Genomic DNA, 19,279 nt, shown 5'->3' with positions numbered 1-19,279 from the left:
GATGAGGACGGACATAGATCTTAAAGCGGTCCGATGACCATCTACCTATCCTCTTAATCCGCTCAGAAGAAAAACCACACCTAAATGCTTCGGTTGCGGCGCCAATACGGAAGGAGTGCGTTGAAAATTGCTTAGGCTCTAAATTACACTGAACTAAACATTTCCGAAAAACACTGGAAAACTGATATCTCGTAAGTGGGAGACCATCTAGGTGAATCAACAGAGAACCCACCGTTTTCGGCCTAACCTCTAAGTACTCAGAAAGGAGTTTGACTGGACACCATAGTCCACCAATCGTCCTAACGCTCAACCAAGTACCCCTGGCCATCTGGTCAGTCTTAGAACGTCTGATCCATATGTACAGCACATCACGCCTAATTCGAATGTCGGAGACCATAAGACCCCCGGAACCAGCAGAGCTAGACGCAACCACTTCTCCTATCCTAAGCGCGCCAAAAAAGGCCAAAGAAAAGGCTACCCGAAACAGCAAAGTTTCATAACTGGAGAAACACACTACCCCCACTCGTACCAGAACCTTGGTAAGCAATTCCCTAGACACCGGACGACGCTTGTCAGCAGTCCTACTTCTTTTCCAGCCCTTAACCAGTCTACGAACAACAAAATCTGATGTAACATCTTGCCACCCTAGTGTTCGAAAAAGGAAAGAAATAGCAGCAAGGTTACGTTCTACTGTGGACCCTGAAACACCAGCCCTTTGGAGCTCATCTAGATAAACCCAAAGAGCCCACCTCCTATCTTCCTCACTGTCCACGCCTAATTCCCTTTCTGCCACCTGCAGCCAGTACCTCCATATCCGGGAATATGAACGCGCCGATTGCTCTGATAACGACGCCCGAAGTAATCCTAGGAGTCTTGCAAAGCGAGGCTCCACAAAAATGGGGGGCAAGGTAGACCTGTTGAATTCGCACCTGGCGCCGCCTCCCTGAAGCGGTCGAGCTGGAAACGAGACAAAGCGTCAGCTATGATGTTTTGAACACCCGGAACATGTCTAGCTTTAATCCAAATGTTATACTGTAAGCAACGAAGAATCAAGTGTCGCAACAAAGATAAAACCGGACGAGAACCCGAGGTAGAGCGATTAATGACATGAACAACACTCATGTTGTCAGTCCTGAACAGCACCCGACGATTGGATAATTCCTGACCCCAGAGTTCAACCGCTACCACTATTGGAAAGAGTTCCAAAAAGGCCAAGTTCTTACAAATATCTGATCGTAACCAATCCTGAGGCCATCTTTGCGCACACCACTGACCTCTGAAATAGGCACCCATGCCAATAGAACCAGAAGCATCAGTAAACAACTCTAGCTCCTGATTATAACATTCCGCCCGTTGCCAGCAAGTTTGGCCATTGTACTGTTCAAGAAAATTACTCCATACTCGGAGATCCTCCCGTATACCTTGCGTAACACGAATAAAATGCCTAGGAGCCCTAATGCCAACTGTGGCCAGTGACAGGCGCCTACAAAACGCTCTTCCCATCGGCATTACCTTACAAGCAAACGTCAAATGCCCTAACAAACACTGAATCTGCTTCAACTGAACTTTTTTAGAACTACCCACTGACTGTAACAACAACCTAAGTGTCTCAATTTTGGCAACAGGGAGACGAAAAACCATACCAATGGTATCAATTTCAACACCTAAGAAAGAGATCACAGTCTGCGGACCTTCTGTCTTGTCGACAGCCAAAGGAATCCCGAAATCCTGGGCTACAGCTTTAAATGTATCCAAAAGCAACTGACAATCACCCGACTCAGAAGGGCCTACAAACAAAAAGTCATCTAGATAATGCAACAAGGAGGGGCAAGCAGCCTGGCGGGACACAACCCATTCAACAAAGGTAGCAAAAACCTCAAAATAATAGCAAGAAATTGAGCACCCCATTGGTAGGCACATATCATAAAAGAATTCTCCTTTAAACTGAATACCCAACAAATGAAAGCACTCCGGATGTATAGGCAAGAGGCGAAAGGCGGACTCAATATCCGCTTTAGCCAGAAGACATGAGCTACCCGCTGCCCTAACCAACTGCAGAGCTCTATCAAAAGGCGTATAATGGACCCTGGAATACGCCTTATCAATACCATCATTTACTGAGGAGCCATTAGGGTAAGATAGATGGTGAATAAGTCTATACTTTCCCACTTCCTTCTTGGGTATTAACCCTAAAGGAGAAACTCTAAGATTAGGGAAAGGGGGAAAAACAAAGGGGCCCGCAACCCGACCGGCCCTAACCTCTTTAGTTAACTTTTCTTCAACGATACCCTCGTTATCAAGAACCGACTTCAAGTTAGCAGCAAACACCGGACTATCCGAAGGACTGTACGGTATCCAAAATCCCCTACTAAAACCATCCTCTAACAACAACGCATCACGACGCTTAGTGTAACGCTCTAGCCATGGGAGCATCCTTTGAACGCTCACTGGTGTCCTCATGTTTACCCGACTCCTCTTTTCCTGACTGCTTGGAACCAAACTGCTTTGCTTTTTTAAAACAGCGAACCGCAGGGTGCGCTCCCCCGCAATGTGAGCACTCATGCCGGAAACGGCATGAGGAATACCACCTGCAGTGGCTCTCGTTAAAGAGCCAACACAAGCCTCGTCTGTTTCCACCTGCCGCTCCACTCCCGTGGACGGCAGGGGCTCCCTGAAAGGGCGTCGGGCGGGCCGGAGTCATCAACAAAAGCCATAAATTACCGTCCTGCATATCAAATCTAAGCCCTGGTCTAATTGCCATTTTTTGGCGAAATTGCTGGTCATATTTAAACCAGCATTGGCCACCATACACTTTATAAGCACCCCAAATTAAGTCCAAGTAAGCAAACAAAGAAGGCCCTTTATCCGGAAAACGCTCGCACATAATACCAGCAAAGGCAGCAAAACCTTGAAGCCAATTACCAAACGTACGGGGCAATTGCTTGTTTTTATCGCCGTCATGAAAATCCCCTCTCTTAGGTCTGTCAACCGATTCTCTATCTGGTGATACCAGGGAGAGAACATCAACATATTCTCCCTTCCAAATTTTATCACGGACCTCAGCAGACACTTGTAAACCTACCGGTGCAAGCTCACAAGTAGCAGCAGGAGCCGCTACCGTGGCAGAAGACTGTACAACACGCGGAGGGGCTGGTGGCCCTAATCCAACTGCCCTAGCCCCCTGACCACAACCCAAAGCACCGCTGGGACTAGCAAAGCTATCTACAACCGCTCTTAACACATTTAAAATATCCCTAGAACCACTACCATCAACCATCTCTCCTGAACCATCACCCCAGGCTCTACTACCCCAGGACTCACCCACTGCAACACTGGAGCTGAGTCTCGGCATACCAGAAGAGCTGGGTCCGGGATATGCAGTTGCAGGATCATCCTCCTCACAGGACTGCGACTCTGCTGACGAATCTGTATCCTCACGGCGTCCTGCAGCCCCCCGGCGATCCGGGTGCCTCCTTGTGCCTGCCTGCTGCTCCCTCGGTCGATGTCCCGGCTCCCTGTCGGCCTCCCGGCGTCCAAGGCCCACTCCGCGACGAGAAGCGGCAGTTGCCCTTACCCGCACGGCTTCAGCTGCCCTCTCCCGCGCGGGTCGCATAATCCGTGACGTGCGCGCATGCGCGCCGCACGTCATGTCGTCAGAGGCATCACCAGGCGTGCGCGGGCTCCTGGAACGTCGCGTTGGCTCCGCCCCAGGTCTGGCAACCCGGCTTCTTGTGGTGATAGCAGATGGCGTCGCCCTGCTCGTTGCCGGACTGGAACCGCTCCCTCGTCGTGCCGGTAGGCCTCGTTCTGCGTCGGCAGTCTCCTGTCCTGCATTGACCAATGCAGACACGGGATCCCTGGTACCTGCAGCACTCCTCCGTGGTCTGGTCCCTGTTCGTCTAGAAGGGCTGGGGCTGAGCCTAGAAGGAGGCCTTGACCTCCTGGCCCTCCTCCTGCTTCTCCCTGTAGCAGCTTCTGGGTCTTCTTCAGGTGCTGTCCCTGTGGAGGTCGTCTGTGCCCTCTCCAGGAGATCCTTCAGAGAGGCACATCCATGTTTAGAGATATAATCCCTCATCATAGCTTCCATTTGGCCAGATTCAGCCATTTAGAATGAATGAAAATCTTCTTTTTTTTTTTTTTTAGGTGAAGAGAGATGTACAATGCCTGACCTTAAGCTCCAGGCAGGAAAAGAGGTAGGATTGCATTTGTTCTGCACTTTTACACCCTAGCATGCAACAATGTTGCGCCCACTAACCAATGAGGCAAAAGTTAACCTGACCTCCCAGTGACCTGACCTGGGCCAGCAGTCATATTCCCCCTTTCCTTATTTTCCAGGGGGGCCCTTTCTAGTCCCTTTAGGCCCAAAACAGTAGTAGTATGGATAGACTGTCAAATACATGTATATACACATTCACGGCCCACATACCTATATATACATTCACACTTGCCCTCACATACAAACTTACTAGCTCCAAACACACTCCCTCTCCTCCTTCTGATTACCACTCCCCTTTGTCCCCATCTCTCTTATTTCTCATGATGTCTTCCCTTTCTCACTGTCTTTCTCCTTTCTCTTTTTGTCTCCGCCTTTCCACTATCATTTCCCTCTCCCTTTTCCTTCATTAATCCTGTGGTGGGAGTGCAAGGTCTGTTTCTTCAGACCTCGCTTAAGTGCACCCTTGCTTCAGTGCTGAGCGCTGGAATATAACGGCATCAATCATCAGCACACGTTACTAGGGAGAACTGAAACATAAATCTGAAGGGACAGACCTCGTGCTCCCTTAATTTTGGGCCGTTTAGAAGGAGATCCATGATTCCCTGTTAGGGCTGTATCAATATGTATGGAATTAAGAGAGGGTTTGGTTCCAGGGGGGGAGTTTAATATGTGTTGCACTGCAGTTAACCAGGATGTAGTTAAGGGGATGAGACACATGTGCACTGAGTAGAAGTTGGAGTTCAAGTTTATACAGTATGTTTTAAGAAGATCTGTTAATAAAATCATTAAACACTGCAGCTGGAGTCTAACAGCCCTGTTAATGCACAGTAACATTGAAACAAGGGCCTTGTGGCGCCTGGGTGCAGTGAACCCCCACTACCACCTTAGAACATGCCCCTGGAGAGAGGGTAAGTGGAGGAGAAAACGAAGAGAGACAAATAAAGATGAGGAGAAGCTGTGAGAGGAAAGGAGGAAGAAAAAGGAGGAGAGGATGAGAGAGAGATAGAGGGATAAAAAGGGGGAGTGAATGAAAGAAAGCATAAGAGAAGGAGAGAGTAAGAGAGTATAAGAGGAGAAGGTTAGAGAACGGAAGATGCGAAATGGGTGTGGGAGGAGAGGAACCGGGTGAGAGAGAAAGGATGAGTGTGTATGCATATAAGTGCATCTTGTTTCACATTTCAAAAAGTCCACCCACCCATTACCTGTCACATGGCTTTCCATATTTATTTTACGAAAGCTCCTGTCCCCTCTTCCTACGGCCTCACAAAAAATAAAAAACAAAGAAAAAACAAGTGCAATTGCAGGGCCTATGTATTATGATGTCAAATACCCCACAGATTTACACACACAGATTTTCTTTGTTTGGGAGAGCTCTCTCTTCACGGGAGGCACCAAAGCCCCTTGCATTCTCCATGTTTTTTCATTGGATCATGTGTGCCCGACGCCTTCCTACAGTGAAAGCAGCCATCCTCACTGGGGGGGCTCCAGAATATGATGATATATGTGGAGCTCCTTGTCTTTAATGAAGCACCTTTTACTGCACCCTGTAGGGGCCAGCTCGGTGCAGTGGTCCATAGAGTTACCATAAGGCCGGTTCGGAAATTTAAAGGGATCTTCGTTGTAACCAGCCCATTCAACAACGGTGTTCAGGGGCCTGATCATCAATGAGGGCAATCTCTATTTTAGGGGACTGCAGCCCCCACAGACCTGCCACCTAGTGAGTGATACTTTTTTACTCACAACATGTGGCTGAATATAAATTGCAAATAGCGTTCAAAAATGTAGTTTTGTTTTTTGTGATGTTTATAAAAGGTTGATGTGAAATGACTGTATGTAAATCCCCATATAAATTTTTTTTTAAAAAAAGAGTTTCAGAACACAATGAACATGTTCTTTTAATGTTCTAACGACATTCTGATATTTGCCTGCAAATGCCAAGGATAGATGTAGATCTATGATAGTATATGACATGTAAATGATTTTTTTTTTTTTTTTGCATTACAGTGTACAGTTCACAAGAATACAACTATGGAAATGTTTTTTTCATACTCTCCGACTTGTTGGATGTTCTTCATAATAAATGAGAAAGAGGAAAATTACTACTTAGCTCCTTAAACACAGAATGGTTCCTAAAAGCTACTGTCTGTATTCCAAGTTCTATATAGATGAGCCCATTTGCTTCCCATGATTTAGTGAATAAACTCCATTGACAAACATAGAAGGCCATGAAATGAATCTGGATAGAGTGCGGACTGGTAGCTTGTACAGTAACTCAGGCAACAGCTTATTATGAATTTCAGGTTTGAAATTGGGATGAAAGACATAAAAAGCATTAAGATAAAAATAAAATAATAAATTATGTTCTTTGCAACATTTGTATTTCAATTTGACTATATTTTATTATACATACATGATTTTAAATAAATATTATATCAGTATTATACATTGATAAAAATATTTACATCGATAAAGGCTTATAACCTTTAAATACACAATAATCTATTTCCATTGCTTTTTCATTTTGGACACTCGAAATGGATCCGTGACCTTTGAATTTATGCTTTCTTTATTTCTACGTTTAGAATCACTAAAATGGTTTATAAAGAAAATGTACTCTTTGTCATATCCTTATTTTATAAAAATACTATACCGGATGAGGGAGGATATTTGCATTTAAACGCCATAAGTCTTAAATTGCTTTATTGAATATATGTCAAAGAATGAAAATGCCAGATCTTATTTAATAAATGAATATAAATATCAAAAACAAATATAGTTCAATATATTGAAATTAAACATAACAAAGCAGGTGCTAATTTATATTACAATTACAGTAATTATTTTGGCAACTTGAATGCACATAGCTGCAAATATTATTATGTGCAAATAAAAACGTTAGAAAGGGTCAACACTTTGGTAACATGGCTCAAAATAATATTTTACAGTTAATAAATATATATATATATTTTTAATATCACAGTATAACAACTGCATAAACCATATATAGCCTCAAAAATATGCAATTCATATGAAAAAAAAAATATTTACTCAATTATTGTAATAAATATGTTTTAAAATCCAGCGTGTCAAATAATACAAGATGCTATGCAGACAGGATTGAAAATAATCGGATAGTGACAGTTTGCAACATTTTTGAAACCTTAGGAGAAATATGCTGTTTCTTGAATAACAAAATAATATATAAATTAGCCCGGTGCTTTTGCTGTGAGAGATTTCATTTATCCTGTTGCCTTCCTGCTTGCCAAAGTAAATTTTATTGATTATTACAGTAAATGGAATATCTCAGAGCAGGAAAATTTTATGTATAAAACAGAACAATCATGTAAATAAATTGCTACATTTGAATACTTAATGAGTAATCAACTTATTGGAAACCTGGTTATTTTTCAACTGGAAAACAGACCTCCTCCACGCTATTTCCTTGCTGTTTTTCAAGTTGTCTGTCTAGTTGATTGTACTCAAATGTCACCCGATTTATATATTTGCCACTTGACACCATTCGCAAAACACTGTTGTCACATCCTATCTTCATTTGAGCTACAGGTAGAAATATAAAAAACATTGGTTAGATTTTCGTTAAAGCGAGTTTTTACATTTCTAGACACTATATCTTATTTTCCTGTTCTCAGGATCTGCATGATTATTCCTCCCCCAATAAATTATTTCTGCCACGATGTTTAGTTGCTAATGCTAAAATCTAGAAGTGGAGTCTAGAGTGGTCCACAAAGAACCTGTTAGAATGTATGGGTAGTCCTTAGGACTGCGTGTCTAGCTAGGTCTATATAAACTAGGAGTCAACAAATTAAATATACATTATAATAAACAAACCCTGGTGACATCTTCCTGCAAGAAGACCTTGATTGGCCTAGTGTAATAAAGTTAAATCTATGAGATTTCCTGAAAATCACATCACCTAAGACCTTTGTATTAGCAGGACCAGCAGGAGAACCTTGATAAAGATGGCCCTTCATAATTCATAATGAATGAGCTGAAACTGCTAATCTCCTGAAAAGCTACAAACTACATAAACTACATCTAGTAAATAATAAACTCCTTTGTTATATATGGTGTTAGTGTGGGTTGGGATGCTGGGCTGGACAAGTCAACTTTTGAAAGCCCTGTCTTGTAGAGTACTGTTACAGAGTAACGGTGTCCTGCCTCATTTGACAAGATCATGTACATAATTCTGTGAGTGCATGAGAAGCGTTGGTCAATAATGTCTATACAGTTCAAGCTTTTACTGCTCAATTGCAAAGACAAAAAGTACCACATATATGTCATTTTTAAAATCTAAGGCCAACATTATTAAGGCTAACTATCCTTGGTGCTACAGTGCCCTCACGTACCGAAGCCATGAAATGAGTGACAGAGGTCAGCCAACGGCAGCATCTTGGAAGTGTCTAACCCGGTACCTCCTAAGAGTTCCACAAAATCATCAGCGTCCCCGCATCCTGTAGGTGGAGGCTTCTGTAAGCAAAGTAAATAGGATAAAGAGAACAAGAAAAGGTGTTGTGTACAGACTTGATACATTAGATTGTAAGCTCGTTATATGCTACTTGTTATGTCTACCTATTGTACAGCGCTGCAGAATATGATATATGCTATATAAACCAATAAATAATAATACTTTAAATTTATGTTAAAGAATGGGCATTAAAAATGAATTTAATATGTATTCTTCATTAGGAAAATGTGCCATCCCAATTAGTCCTTCTCATCTATAATTACATTACATTACATTAGGGTCAGACATTTGCATTTAATTTTTTTAACAGATGTTTAAATAAGTAGTGATGCTTGTGTTCAGCCATAAGAAGAATTGCCGCAGGCCAGTATATGGTAAGACGCTGCAGGGCCGGACTAACAACGCGGCAAAATGCACATTTACCCCATGTACACAGATCTCAGTGCTGAATTAACTGGCGCACACGGAGCACTTTTTTCCAGGGCCCAGGCGTACTGTGTGTATGTGTGTGTATATGTATGTGTAGGGGGTGCAGAAAAGGTGCAGAAAAGTTAGAAAGATGAAAAAAATACAAAAGAGGTTAAACAAAAAAAGGAAAAAAGATAGAAAAAAGTAAGGAAAATATATGAGCAAATGAAGTGTAAAAAATGAAGGGCAAAAGAAAGAATAGAGCAGAAGGGATATTGTTTTTACTAATAGAAAAGGTTTTATTTTATTTTGCAATATTGCGCTGAAAAGTCCTAAGTTAGTTGTGTCTCAGCCGTATAGCGCTCACCTTTAACTGAAGCTCATTGAAGTGGCCCAGAGTGAGGTCGGATATTTTAATCACCACTGGGTAGATTATGGAAAAACTGCAGTTTCTGTGTTGATGGGGGATAATCATGGTAAATCTTCCACTGGGTGACTGCGAAATCACGTTACACGCTAAGGAATGAAAATAAACAGCGGTGCACTTGTACAAATAGTGTCTGGAAGTACAAAATAATTACTGTCTGAAAAAAAACAGCTTAGTGACAGCTGCATCAATATAGAAAAACAATTTACTTTTTAGTTACGTATCCCAAACAACCACTACTATATATATATATATATATATATATATATATATATATATATATATATATATATATAACATTTCTGTTGATGTGTTCCTGGTATTATCAGCTTTTTAAATAAAGGGTACTTTTAGGGATGGTTGGCTGGGGCAATATGGGTACTGGGAGTTGTAGTCCACTTTGCTCAGTTGCTCTGGTGGTGGACCAACTCTCATCATTCTTCAGCCAGAGGACATTAGAGGAAAAAACATATTCAACTTAAGCTGGTAGTATTTCATGCCAAGAAACGCCACGCGGTATTTATACTGCAAAAAATATATACTTCAAGAACTCCCTGGGAAAAATCAATAGTAATTTCTGCCTGGGCATTTATCAGATCATTGTAACAGTCATTTCATTATTGCGTGTCCCTGAAGAGATATATGATTTTATTTGCAGCTTTATATAATGATTTGTGCAGGAAGGGAGACAACTTACGAAACAGATTAGGAATCTTGCGTATCGTTAAGGTGAATCCATTTCCTGGTTCTTGGACCCTGAAGAAAATCATTGCCACATTTTGGGACGACCTTGTGAGGCTGCCGACGTTGCCAATTTCACAAATATCCGTGTAACGTTCGCTAGTGGAAAGTGGATGGTCCAATGAACTTGGAAACTTTTCTCCTTTAATTATCCAGCCATCGAAAACCTGCCAAAACGTAACAATTACATAAAATACTGGAGTTATTTTTCATCATATAAGTCATCACAGTGGGATGCATGCCTATAAGAAGACATATTACTCATATTACTAGCTGGTATTACAAAAAAAAGAAAATCATTACATTGTATATAGTTTCAATGAATCACTTCGGCATCCGCAGCTCATTCATGTGGTACTAATAACCTTAGCATTAGTCCGTTTTCATCTTGGTTAATGACATTAGCCAATATCTGATATTAGATTATAAATGTAACATTGTAAAATAGCCAATAACAAGACATTCATACTTCATAAATCAAGTCCCTGTATGTGCTATCTATCTATCCATCTATCTATCTATCTATCTATCTATCTATCTATCTATCTATCTATCTATCTATCTATCTATTCCTCTAGCTTGTGAGTAGGGCCTTCTTTACCTAATGTAATGGTTTTTTGAGTCTATTAATTCTAGCTCCATGGCAAATGATATGATTTGGGGAGACAGAAGACATATATATATATATATATATATATATATATATATATACACATAACAGTATAAATAACAGTATAATAGGAAATAGGAAAGTTTAACTTTTATATAGATATTTGAAAGTCTCTGTGCTTGCTCTTTTATATACAAATACTTCTGTGGGTCCAAGATGAACAGATGTTAACGACACAGGGAAACCTTTGTCGAATCTACCTCTTCCCAATCTATCAATTTTTGTTTAACGCTATGGACAGACACCTATAAGACTGCCAAATCAGAAATCCACAATATAATGCAAATACTGATTCCAGCAACAGCTTGTTCTTCATAGCAATCCTACAGAAAACTTTAAAAGGTGAAGTGTAAAGAAAAATAAATATAAGAACAATTCACCAATGACTGTAAGCATTTTTTGCATAACATGAAGGCTTGCAAGATTGTAAGCGCTGAAGAACTGGGTCCACTTCTCTTACCATACAATATCTCTCTTATATGTAAATCAAATTGTGTACAGCACCGTAAATGGAGGATTTGAAAAAGTGATAGATCTGTTTTAATTAAATTAGAAAAGGATGAGTTGGTATCAATCCAAACACCAACACCTGGCCCCCATGGGGGAACCAAACTTCCCAAAACGCCTTCTCCCCTCCATATCTGGCTCCTGATGGTTGTCCTTCTGGATGTGCTTGAGGATTTTCCATAAGCAGTGGTTGAGTCGAACTTGACTCATCACTGGCTGGCTAGGCCCTTCTAATGAACACTCAGATAACATATATCGTTTTTAGAGGTCGAGTATAAGGACCAAGCAACCTCCCAGACCCTTGTTCCTCTTCATTGTATTGTTAAAGCATATACAAAAGCTAATGTGCTCATTATAGCTTCAAACTCTGGTAGGGTTATGGATTTTAAGAAGCTATGAATGCATTACTATATTTAAACAGATTCATGAATTCACTGCTGATAAATTCCACGCAAGAAGGAAACATTTCAATCCAGCCTGGAAAATGACAATAAATTCCTATTAGCAGTGATTTTTAGTCAGTATGCACAAATGTATGTTTTTGTTAGAACGGAATGTAGTAAACAGGACATTATACTATGTCACTTGTACCAAACTAATGCGTGCTGCGTGACTCAATTCATGTAAATAGTGTGATTCCCGCTTGTCCATTTAGAGTATGAATCTTCTGTTTTTCTCATGTTTTGGTTCCCAGATACACCTTGACTAATTGCATTTAATTCTGCACATCAGCCACTCTGACTAATATTCCCAGAACTACAAGCACAAGGAACCTTTTTTTCCACTAAATGGGAACAGCCCTCAAACACGTTTCTAGAAATAGGGAATTACTATTGAAAAATATTGTTTTTGTATATATTACTTTTAAACTGCAATCACACAAAAAATTATCATAACAAGTCTACACCTGCAGTGACTGCAGACTTTCTTCCGTAGTGGTGAGTATATTACCCATCACAAACAAGCTCTACACCCATTGCAGATTCAGGTTTATCCGTTAAATCATTGCAAGTGAGTTTTGTAGAATGAATTAGCTAAATAATGCATTTCATCTGTAATTGGAGTCTATTCACTAAAGATAGAGCTTGTAGGAGAGCTGTGACTTCCTGATATTACTATGCATTATGAAGTGAGCTTCTCTCCCAAGAAGGACTTACTTGGCCCTGTATAATGTATTAGTAATGAGGGAGGGGAAAAAAAATCCCCATACCGATTTAACTATACACTATACAGGGTTTTTTACTTTCTTGCAAACAACCTCTTTTAGTTTATTTAAGGTCAGGTTGGTTTGGTGCACCTGGGTTCCTTATATGCTTCTCATTAACAAGTACAAAATTATGAAGAAAACATAAACTGTGTTATACATCTTACAAAAAGTCCTAGAGGATATGGAATGAAGGAACTTGTAGAAGAGAAGTGCATGGATAAATTGATAAAGGTAGAGCTATAAAGAAGAGGAGATTTCATGTCTTTGAGCTTCCAAAGTTAGCCAAACTAATTTTTCTATTCAATTTCTTCTCCCGGAGTTACCATTTTCATCCCACCAAGCTTAAAGGGGCTTTCTGAATCAAATAACAACAGTAGTAGCCCCTGATATTGCGTAAGGCAGGATTCTAATATGTATTCCGTAAATACAATGACGTGTTTTTTTTAGCGTACAGAATTTTTACATGTAGGATTTGGTAAATGATAGATCTTCTGTGGTTTTTTGGTAATGCCATATACCCCCAACATTTAAGGTGTCCAAATAGGGTCACCTGTGTTGAGGGTGTGGCAAGAAGCAGGGAGAGGTGGGGCTGGTGCCAAAACTGGGTGGACCTTGCCAGAAGTGGGAAGGGTTGAGGCGTGACCACCTGTCCTCCTTATAGGGAGGGCCACATCATGGAACTCCCCTTCAGAGTTTCACAAGGGGTGCAAATCAGAGGATCTCCCCAACTGGCCCATGATCCCCACTGCCTGCAAAGCTGTGGCACTGGGGCAGCTACCAAGAACTGAAGATTGGGACTGTCTCACGAAAACCAGAACTGTTGGGTTCTATGTATGTAGGAATGCTAACTCTACCACAGAGATGGCATGATGCTGAAATGAATACAGTATGATTTTATGTTCTCACAGGAAGTGCTTGAACACCATTTAATAGAATGGCTGTTACAAATATTGGTTGCTTGGAACGCAGCAATAGTCCTAATAGTCTTCTTTCTCGTTTTCCTAAGCAACTTGAACATGAAACAGAAAGTTACATCACAAATCTGAAGGCTATGATCAAACATGTTTTCATCAATTTTGATGAAGGACTAGCTTTAAACATCCCCCATGCCTTTTCCTTAAGGCACGTGAAGTCCCACATACACCAGGGATACCTCGGGATATGTGCCTATAGGTAAGTTTTACTATTGATGCATCTAAGAAGATGGAGAATCCCATAGGAATGGTATTTAGAAGCTTAATAAAGAAAGCTATAGCAGAAATACAAGTATTTCCTGCACTATATGAAACATATTCCATTTTGTTTGTGCATTGACAGAAATATTTTAAATTTTGTTATACCCATTAGCCATATGAATGCTTAGCCTGCAGTAAGACACAGCAGGAAATGAAAGAATGAAGGTGTTACATTCCCCGTTCCCCTTTCAACTACAAATAACTTTAGATATATTTATAAGAAAATATATCCACCACTCTGCTTTCTAGATAAGGCCGTCACAAATCCTCTAATAAATATAAAATATATTTCAAATAAATGTCAGGACACTGGGTGAACAAGCTAGCTTGAACTTGCTGGGACTATCTCAACCACAACTGGCTGTTATGAGCACAAACCTTTAATTGTGCAAGAATTGAATAAAAATCTGCACTTAGTGTGATTTACTAACCTTAATTTCAGTAAGGATCATATAACTATATCAGTGCATTTGTCAAGTACATTTTTTATGGGAATTTGGCTGAATACTGTTTTTTATTTTACTTCTAGTATTCTTAGTCATGAGTTGTAGGCACATGAATGGCTATATGGACACTTTTGTAAAATGTAGGGCTGTGAATGATACAATCTTCAATAAATAAACTTAATCTATTAATAAATAAATTAATGTATCATCCACATAACCAACCACAGAAGTTCCCGAACCAGTCTCCTGGAATACTGATATGTTGCTGTTCCTAAGGGATGGTTTTGATAAGCTATGGTCATGTCTACAAAATCCTTATATTCTGGAGACATGGAGGGCGGACTGACGACTGGTTAAAGGCTCTAAGCTATGTGTGTTTTAGGAGTAGTAGACTGTGACAAACCCTTTTCTTCTACCCCTTTCCCAATGAAAACCCATCCCTTGGAAATGGCAGTTGTGGAGTTGACCTTCCCCATAGATCTGTGAGTTATGATTTTTTTTTAAATTATAGCTTGGATTTAGTTTGCAAAAAAAACTTTCTCAATCACAGAGCCCTACATCTCTAAGACACCATGAATTGAAATCAGAGAACATTGCTCCTTGTTGTCTGTTGATGTATCGTAGTTGTTTCAGTGCTCCACTCAACACAATCCTTTTTTCAGAAATTTTCTTTTTTGTCCTTTCTAATTTTGTCATGGTCTCTTAGAGAGATTATTTGTAGTTTCTAATATGAACAATGTGTTTACCACAATAATAGTACTTTTCACCTTGTAAATTAATTTGCTTTTGTTTAAGTCAAAAGTACCAGAAATGATGCTCGTATATTATTACATAGGAGTAGAATATTAAGGTGGTGGCTCCGGACTTTGTCACTCTGCCCATTCACCCGGTGAGTATGTCTACTATCATTCTCTGTATCATTGTCCTTAGTGATGTGTGTCGATACCAGTCCATATATAAATAAGAATAGACTCGGCCATATGCACTGTTACACAAATAACTGATTCCCTCAACCACAGTAGATTGAATTAACAGCTTCAATGCACACACATTGACTGGGATTTCGTAAAGATAATCACCTAGCATTTCTCATTAAAGGAAAGACAAATAGAATTCTGAAACATAGCAAAAAATCAGTGAAGATGTGGAGGGTAGACATCATTGGGATTGTCATTTGAATAATAAGTTCCAACGACAAACCCATATTGCACTGCAATAAAATAGGAAGGGTTAAAAGAAGATTCCTAGCCAATAATGTATAGATACATTTCTATGTAGATATTGTTTTTTATAAAACATATACCATGGACTTGTCGACACAATTTCTATGAAGATCTAAAATGCATGCACCATAAAAACACTTTCTTAGAGCCTCTACTGCGTCTTAATAATTGTCCATAACTTACCAACTGTTTGGCTTTGAACAATTATTTATTGATTGATCTAGCACCATTATATTTATTTAGCAGCGTTCTACAATGGGATAAAGGTTTTACCTGCAGGATATCGCCTCCGAGGCAGTCGATATTTACAAAGTTATATTCAATGGTGATAAATTCTTCAGGGTCTCCAATAATGAACAGAGCGCAGTGTAGCTGAGGACGGTCTGCCTTAAATGTGAATTGGCCATCTATGCTCAGCATGTCAATACATCCTAAAGAGAGCATATGGACAGTTATCTTTATAGGAAAAACACACACAATTTGGTTAACTGCTTGACTTACAAATATGATCTTCTGGTTCAGATTTTGAAGAAGGGTTTTGAGTGTAAACAGTAAGGCAGGTGTTAAGGATTAAGCATGTTCCTGATTCTGGACAAGTGATCCAAGAAATACCAGGACCTGTGCAAAAACAGGGCTGGAGTGTGTTTTTACCTCTTTTTTTAATGAAAAAAAGGTAGGTTTATAGAAACACGTATACAAATAAAACAATCAGTATTTGTTTTGAAGATAATTTCAATGCTAAAAAATTATGGTATTATTATTATGGTATTTTATTGCCCCAATAATATAAACAATATATATATATATATATATATATATATATATATATATATATACATATATATATATATATATATATATATATATATATATACACACACACAATTATTTTTATATATTAATTCTAGACAAAAAGATCAAATTAATATTAATTAATATACACCAGTATATATATATATATATATATATATATTGCCATGTTTACACTATAATGTACATAAACTTAAAGTATAAAATTGATGTCTGCCGAAAGTGTATTCCAAAAAATGTTCCTCTCTAGACTACCAAGCCAGTTTTATCAAGTTCTACCTACCTATGATAGAATAAAATATTTGGAAACTATTTATGTTAATTAAATAGAACTGTTTTATAATAAAAATCTTACAAATTATGGAATGAATGAGCTAAAGTTAAATATAGTGATTTTTTTTAAGTGAAAACATATACATTGTACTATATATATTTAGCAGGAAACCATATATTAACCCTTCACATGACAAAGTGTGCCCAGCAGTCTATATTAGAATGTTTTCATTTCTCGGTGTTCCATCATACTTACTGAGTGACCTGCGATAAATTTGCTCTTCTGACAATTGTCTTTTAATATCGGAGTGAATCATATAAAGCGCATCTTCTGCGGCATTTCTCACCTGCGACAAAATAAGCAAAATGAACACTGGCTTGAACAGGACAAGCACAAACCCATCATAAAATAACACCTTCAATGTCATCATAGAAATCTCAGAGTTAGGTGCAAGAAAGTGGCTGCTGTCCATCCCGCCGGCACACAGAGAGTTCATGAGTAACCCAACTGCTAAAATATTCTGTTACAAACTTCCAGGTCCTACATTATTTTTAGAAACTCTTACGGAGTTTAAATACCTAAAAACCCAAATCCCGGTAGCAGTCAGTTCAGGATTAAACAATAATGTCTTTTAAAAGTTTGCATAAAGTCCTGGTCCCTTGACTTAGAGTATCTAGATCAGGTTGGGGAAGCTGGTGGCATGACCTCACCTGTATGTACCTGCTTTCACCCTTTAGAACTGCTAGGAAGATGAGCAGAATGTGCCACTGGAGCCTGGGAATTGAAGCCATGCTGCAGATAATCCCTCTTCCACTACTGCTGTGCCTGTATCCCTTTCTTCTAGCTCGTGTTAATACAAGGAGGAGCCTGACGGGTCTCCTCTGACAGACCCCTTTATATAGAAAATTGAGGGGGAAGGCACTTGGTCCTCTCACTGATAGGAACTCAGTAACCATGGGTTACCCTGTATGATAGAATACGTGAATCTGACGAGGGGCAAGGACACTAAATCCTACCCAAACATTTAATTGGAAACCTTTATTTTTTTTTTTTGCTTAAGTGGCTGGCGTAGTTGAAGTGTCATGTTAGGTAAAGAAAGTGCCTGTGTATTTGATTTCACAGTGTAAATACAGGCTTTAATGACAACATGTTGGGAAGTGGTGTGCAGATTTTAATATGTGCTATTAGACATAAAAAAGATTCATGACCTACATGATAAGTAAGCAATGAGTTGGCTGTAGGTGGCAAATGACATCTTATTTAAAAATGTTACTTAAAACTTTGTAATAATAACACAAACTATTTTTTTTTTTAAAAAAAAGCATCCAAACGATAAGAAATTCCTTTTTTATTATAGCATTAAACCGGAGAGCATCTTTTTTATTTGTTATTTCATTTAGACAGTAGGCCCACAGTGGCCACCTGGCTGGCTGGGCAAATGCCCCAAGGGCCACACACTAACCCAATCTGCCACTCTAATGGCACATTTGCTGCTGCAGAAACAGCTGGATATTCCCAGCCACGCGCTACATGAGCATAAAAACATAGTGTGGGCCACACAAATCCACCCAAAGGCCTTGAAGTATATGACCAAAAGTATGTGGACACCTTTTCTAATTATTGAGTCTGGGTTTTCAGACATTGGCAGCAGAATGGGTCATAAAGCTCAGTGATTTTAAATGTGGCACTGTCATAGGATGCCACCTGTGCCACAAGTCAGCTGGTAACATTTCTGACCTGCTAGAGCTACCCTGGCCCACGGTAAGTGCTATTATAGTAAAGAGAACACGTCTAGGAGAAACAGCTCAGCCACAAATCAGTAGACCACGCACATTCATAGAGCGAGGCTACATATCGCATAAAAAAGTTGAAGATCAGTATGCGCAATCCCAAGCATCGGCTGGAGTGGTGTAAAGCTACTGGACTAGCGGTGGAAACGTGAACTGACGAATCGTGCTTCACTATCTGAAAGTCTAATGGACTAATCTGCGTTTGGCAGATGCCAGGAAAATGCAACCTATCGGAATGCATAACTCCTCCTATAAAGTTTGGTGGGGGATGAATAATGGTCTGGAGTAGTTTTTCAGTGTTTGGGCTAGACCCCTTAGTTCCAGTGAAGGGTAATGTTAATGCTACAAGATACAGACCCATGTGTGCAGTGTTTGCCGAGCCAGATCAGGCCCCTGGGAATTGGCGTAGCTGAATGGACAGGGAGCATGTATGAGTGTGGAGTATGTAAATGTGGGGGGGGGGAATCCCTAGGGGATAAAGGGTGCCCTTTGGGTGACCCCGGTCAGTGCCATTTTCGAGCAACGGCTGACAGCACTTACCTGCTTCCCACCCTCCCTATTTTATGTACTAACTTTATTTTCTTACAGCAGGCGGGTAGCGTGTCCTTGCCGGTCTGGTTTGCTAAGCTACGGAGTTTGGATGCTGGTGTGAAGGAAGGCGAGTCTGGCTCAATCCTCCCCTGACCTCGGATCTGTTTATGGACGTGCCCACCGAGCTTATGGCCGGCTGGTGGTTAGTATTGGTTTGGGACAGCGGAAGTTAGCGATCGTTGTTGTTTGGACGGGGGGGGGGGTGAGTACCTGTGCTTTGGATTGTTCATTGGTGAGTTGCCGGCAAG

At 40.0% G+C, this 19,279-nt stretch overlaps 1 protein-coding gene across 1 annotated transcript; it reads right to left on the bottom strand.

Annotated features, from left to right (window-relative positions):
* Positions 1-6,589: 6,589 nt before the first annotated feature.
* Positions 6,590-17,499, bottom strand: CRHBP (corticotropin releasing hormone binding protein). The gene is made up of 7 exons (XM_053447968.1): positions 17,361-17,499; positions 16,906-16,996; positions 15,840-15,997; positions 10,235-10,445; positions 9,478-9,626; positions 8,584-8,704; positions 6,590-7,774 (listed from the first exon to the last, which is right to left on the bottom strand). Exons 1-7 carry the CDS (start codon positions 17,439-17,441, stop codon positions 7,617-7,619), a joined length of 969 nt encoding a protein of 322 aa, XP_053303943.1. The 5' UTR covers positions 17,442-17,499; the 3' UTR covers positions 6,590-7,616.
* Between the last annotated feature and the right edge of the window lie 1,780 nt (positions 17,500-19,279).

The sequence above is a fragment of the Spea bombifrons genome, chromosome 1, assembly GCF_027358695.1.
Source record: "Spea bombifrons isolate aSpeBom1 chromosome 1, aSpeBom1.2.pri, whole genome shotgun sequence".
NCBI classification, from domain to species: Eukaryota; Metazoa; Chordata; class Amphibia; order Anura; family Pelobatidae; genus Spea; species Spea bombifrons.
The sequence above is the reverse complement of the archived record's forward strand: the minus strand, read 5'-3'. Positions and strand labels throughout refer to the sequence as shown.